General features: G+C 50.8%; 2 protein-coding genes across 2 annotated transcripts; one reads left to right on the top strand and one right to left on the bottom strand.

The window, feature by feature from the left end:
• Window positions 1-302: 302 nt before the first annotated feature.
• Window positions 303-2,595, bottom strand: EAH_00059080 (hypothetical protein, conserved; the record flags this gene model as incomplete). Its single annotated transcript, XM_013397210.1, has 4 exons — window positions 303-468; window positions 833-1,041; window positions 1,732-1,950; window positions 2,344-2,595. Coding segments are annotated over 4 exons (846 nt in total), but the record flags the coding sequence as incomplete, so codon positions are not given.
• Window positions 2,596-3,042: 447 nt separating this feature from the next.
• Window positions 3,043-3,326, top strand: EAH_00059090 (hypothetical protein; the record flags this gene model as incomplete). The annotated part of the gene is made up of 2 exons (XM_013397211.1): window positions 3,043-3,123; window positions 3,180-3,326. The coding sequence occupies 2 exons, from the start codon at window positions 3,043-3,045 to the stop codon at window positions 3,324-3,326; spliced, it is 228 nt and encodes a 75-aa protein (XP_013252665.1).
• Between the last annotated feature and the right edge of the window lie 1,681 nt (window positions 3,327-5,007).

A 5,007-nucleotide genomic window follows, 5' to 3' on the forward strand; every position in this document is an offset into this window, starting at 1 on the left:
ATATATATTATATTATATTAATATTATACAAACAAAACAAAGAGACAAACAGCTGCGCAGAATAAACGAGCGAGAGACAAACAGCAAAAAGAAAAACAGAGAAAGAAGAAATCTAAAAAAATAAAATTAAATTAAGAAGACAGGGGATATATCGAGGTAAACCCTAAACCCTAAACCCTAAACCCTAAACCCTAAACCCTAAACCCTAAACCCTAAAACCAAGCGCGAAGCACACAGAAGAGAGGCAGAAGAAAATAAATAAAAACAACAAAAAAAAAATAAATAAATAAATAAAATCTTACTAAGTCTGAAACCATAAAGGCATTAGGAACCACCTCCTGCTCCTGCTGCTGCTGCTGCTGCTGCTGCTGCTGCTCATCCGTGTGCTGCAGCGCCACAGTACAAGCAACCAGCTTGGGCATCGGATACCCCGTGTAGTGGCCTCCATGCAAATGCTTCAGCTGCAGCCTGCAGCAGCAGCAGCAACAGCAGCAGCAGCAGTAGCGGCAGCAGCAGCAGCAGCAACAGCAGCAGCGGGAAGAGCTTTCTTTTCCCCGCCAGTTGTCTTAGCAATCCAAAGGAGACTTTGTGCTTTAGGGGTGAGGATCTACAGAAAATACTTTTAGATTACAGTTTAGGGTTTAGGGTTTAGGGTTTAGGGTTTACATCTCTTCCAGCCGCAAAGCAAGGCATAGGGTTTAGGGCCTTCATATACCAGGCTCAGGGTTTAGGTTTTAGGGTTTTACTTTAAAGAAGCCTCAGGGTTTAGGGTTTAGGGCTTAGGGTTTAGGGTTTAGGGTTTAGGGTTTAGGGTTTAGGGTTTAGGGTTTACCTGGCGAGGAAGAGAATCTCTGCTGGGGTTAGAGGCTCTTGCCTGGGTTTATGCGTGAAGATGCAGCCAATGAGCTCTAAGCCCAGGCGAGCAGCAACTGCTGCTGCAGTCTCTGCTTCTGCTGCTGCTGCTGCTGCTGCTGCTTGCTGGTCTGCTGCAGCTGCTGCTGCTCCGCTCTCTATTAATCGCCATCCCTCTCCTTCTCCCTCCTGTATGAACACAAACAAAACAAAGAAATATATAATTATAATTAATATATGCAAACAAAAACAAATAAATATATAAACAAACAAACAAACAAAACAAACAAACCAAGGTACGAAGAACAGGGATAGCAGCAGCAGCAGCAGCAACAGCAACAGCAGCAGCAAGCAACCGAAGCAAAACGCGCCAGCAACAACAGCAGCAGAACAATTAGCAGCACAATCACCACCAGTAGCAGCATCATTAACAGCAGCAGTAGCAGCTGCAACATCAACAGCAGCAGCAGCAACGTCAGCAGCAGCAGCAAAAGCAGCACAACACCCAGCAGCAACTCCAGCGGCAGCAGCAAAGCAGCAGCAGCATTAACAGCAGCAGCACCAACACCACCAGCAACAAGAAGAGCAGCACCAGCAGAAAAAGAAGCATCATCAGCAGCAACACCAGCAGCACTACCACCAGCAGCAGCACCACCAGCAGCAGCGCCAGCAGCAACAGCAGCACCAACAGCAGCAACACCAGCAGCAACAACAAAAGCAGCACCAACAGCAGCAGCACCAACAGCAACAGCAGCAGCACCAACAGCAACAGCAGCAGCACCAACAGCAACACCAGCAACATCAGCAGCATCAGCAGGAGCAGCAGCAGCAGCAGCACCAACAGCAACAGCAGCAGCAGCAGCAGCAGATGGAGCATACCTGCGGGGGTTCGTAGATAGCTTCACAAACTGCTCGAATGCCTTTATTATAATGATTGTCTTCTGTGTAATAGCCAAACATTAGGCCAAAGCGCTGCTGCTGCATGCAGAGACTGTCCCTCCAGAAGGAGACAAAGTCCCGTGCTTCGCTAACATTCATCAACTCTAAATGGTCTACGTGCCGATACACCTGGTGCTTCAGACTCAGGGTCTGAGGCAGCTGCAGCAGCAACAGCAGCAGCAACAGCAGCAGCAACAGCAGCAGCAAAGGAAATGCAAACACATGCATACACACAAACTGCACAAGCAGCAAAAACAACAACGCTCATCAGCATTACATATATATATACTTTTGCTGCTGCAGCTGCTGCAGCAGATATATATATATATATATGCAGCAGATATAGCAGGGAACGCGCATGCAGCTGCAACCCAGCAGCAACAGCAGCAGCTGCAGCAGCAGCAGCAGCAGCATGACACGCAAAAGAGGAACTTCGCCAGAAGCCACACGGAGACTCTTTGAAAGTTTTGCAACCCTCAATGAACTCCTTCATCAACTGCACACTTAGGGTTTAGGGTTTAGGGTTTAGGGTTTAGGGTTTAGGGTTTGTACTCTGTTCATCTGTCCCGCCTGCAGCTTAGTGGGTTTGTAGCTCTTGAGCAGCGGCAAATCTAAAACAGCAAATTGTCTCTCCTCTACAAATCTATCAAAGGATTGATACACGCTGTTGCTGCTGCTGCTGCTGCTGCTGTCCCCGCTGCTGCTGCTGCTGCTGCTGCTGCTGCTGTCCCCGCTGCTGCCGTTGCTGCGCTTGCCTGAAGGCTTCGCGCTGCCGCTACTCTTGCTGCTGCTGCTTCTATCCATAGGCTGGCTGCTGCTGCTGCTGCTGCTGCTGCTGCTGGACGACGGCGCATCTGCAGCAGCAGCAGCAGCAGATACAGCAACATCAACAGCAACAGCGGCAGCAGCAGCAGCAGCAAGACACACAGAGACAATATAAGATTGAATTATAACGAAGCAAATGCATTTGATGCTGCTGTCTCCTTCTGCCTCCTTTCTTCACCCTTGTCTCTTTCTGTCTCCTTTCACCTGTCTCCAAACCCTAAACCCTGAAAGGCCTAAACCCTAAACCCTAAACCCTAAACCCTAAGCCCTAAGCCCTACCGCTTCTTCCCTCTGGGCCACTCTGTGGGTAGGAGCGCCCAGCTGCAGCAGCAACTGCAGCAGCAGCAGCAGCAGCAGCTTCTGCTGTTGCTGTCTCAACAAACAAGAGACTCCCCGAGTATAAACCCAGCTCCTCCAGAGATGACGATGTGCGGGGCACCAACTGCAGCAGCAGCAGCAGCAGCAGCAGTAACAGCAGCAGCAGCAAAAGCAGCAGCACAACCAATGGTGCAGCCAACGTCAAGATCTCATTATAAGCAAAAGCACCTATGCGAACTCTGCAGCAACAGCAGCAGCAACAGCAGCATAAGCAGCAACAACAGCAACAGCAACAGCAGCAACAGCAACAACAGGAACAACAGCAACAGGAACAGCAACAGCAACAGGAACAGCAACAGCAGCACCAACAGAATCAGCAGCAACAGCGATAGCAACAGCAGCGGCGGCAGTAGCAGCAGCAGCAGCAGCAACAGCAGCAGCACCTGCTGTTTGGCCGCATCTGTGAATAGCTGCAGCGCATCCTCGGGTGTTTTAAACTGCAGCGCCACCTGCGTGTACAGCTCAGCGGCGGTGCTGCTGCTGCTGCAGGTGATTCTGCTGTGCCCAGCAGCAGCACGAAGCCGCAGCACCAAAGGCTTCCCCTCCATTCTTGTGCTGCTGCTGCTGCTGCTGCTGCTGGTCCTACTTGTGTTTCTGCTTCTAGGGCTGTTGCTGCTGCTGCTGGTGCTGCTGCTCCCTCTGCCGTTACCGCTGCTGCTGCTGCTGGTGCTGCTGCTGCTGTTGCTGGTGTTGCTCTTGCTGCTAGAGGTTGTTGTAGCCACGAAGGACGGTCTCCTTCCGCTTCTAGTGTTGTTGCTGCTGCTGTTTCTGCTGCTGCTGCTGCCTGCTGCTGCTGCTGCTGCGATAACAATCGCTCAAAGAGCTGCTGCTGCAGTAACGGAGATCGTGTGGCGCCGCAGCCTAAGAGATGAAGAAGCAGCTGAGGTGTATGTACACCGCAATCTAATACTGCTGCTGCTGCTGTTGCTGCTGTTGCTGCTGCTGCTGCTCCTGCTGCTGCTGCCGCATGCGCAAAGTCGAAGACCTTCTGCCGACACGGCTCCTGTCGCTGCTGCTGCTGCTGCTGCTGCTGCCACCCAGCTGTATGTACACCCCGAGCAAAATAACTAATGAAGTTTAAAGGTAAATTTATCCTCAAAGACACTCAAAGAAAGGGCAAACAGCGACAAAACCCTCAGCTGCTGCAGCGTCAGCAGCAGCCACTTCCGCTGCTGCTGCTGCTGCTGCTGCTGCTGCTGCTGCGGCTCCCCAGTCCCGACTGTATTTGCAGCAGCATAATTTGTTTATAAGATATTTTGTTGTTTTTTGTTTTATTTTAATTCATAAATAATTATTAGTTATAACTAGTAGAGTTAATTCCTAAGAAAAGGAGCAGCCAAGTAGTCTCCTTAACAGCCCCAGCAGCAGCAGCGAGAGCAGCAGCAGCAGCTGCAGCAGCAGCAAGAGCGGCAGCAGCACTAGTGAGCAGCAACAGCAAAAGGAAACAGTAAGGGGTCCGCTGCAGCAGCAGCGAGACAGTGTGCTGCAGCAGGAGACGGTGGTGCTGTAGCAGCAGCAAGGGGAAGTAACCCCGCGCTGCTGCAGTTTGCTGCTGCAGCACGAGCAGCAGCAGCAGCTGCTGCTGCTGCTGCAGTTTAGTAGCAGTTAGACAAGAGTACAAGGCGCCTCGCACAAGAGACTGCTGCCACCCCAGAAGCTGCCTTCCGGGGCTTCTGCAGCTTGAGCTGCTGCTGCTGCGGCTGCTGCTGCTGCTGCGGCTGCTGCTGCTGCTGCTGTGGCAGTAGTAGTAGTTGCTGCTGCTGTTGCTGCTGCGGGCAGTGTTTAGGCGAAGGAGTTATCAGGCAGGAAACACCTCAGCAGACAGAGCGAAGAGCATTAGCTCATAACCCGCAAAGAAAGAAAATAATAATAATAATAACAAAATAATAATAATAATAATAATAATATTAAGCAAACAAATAAACATCGGTGGAAGCTGCAGAGAAAACGACGGGCAAGGACGAACCGCAGCAAGGCTTTAGGGTTTAGGGTTTAGGGTTTAGGGTTTAGGGT

Source organism: Eimeria acervulina, genomic scaffold, assembly GCF_000499425.1.
Source record: "Eimeria acervulina Houghton genomic scaffold, Eah_scaff1376, whole genome shotgun sequence".
Taxonomy (NCBI): domain Eukaryota; phylum Apicomplexa; class Conoidasida; order Eucoccidiorida; family Eimeriidae; genus Eimeria; species Eimeria acervulina.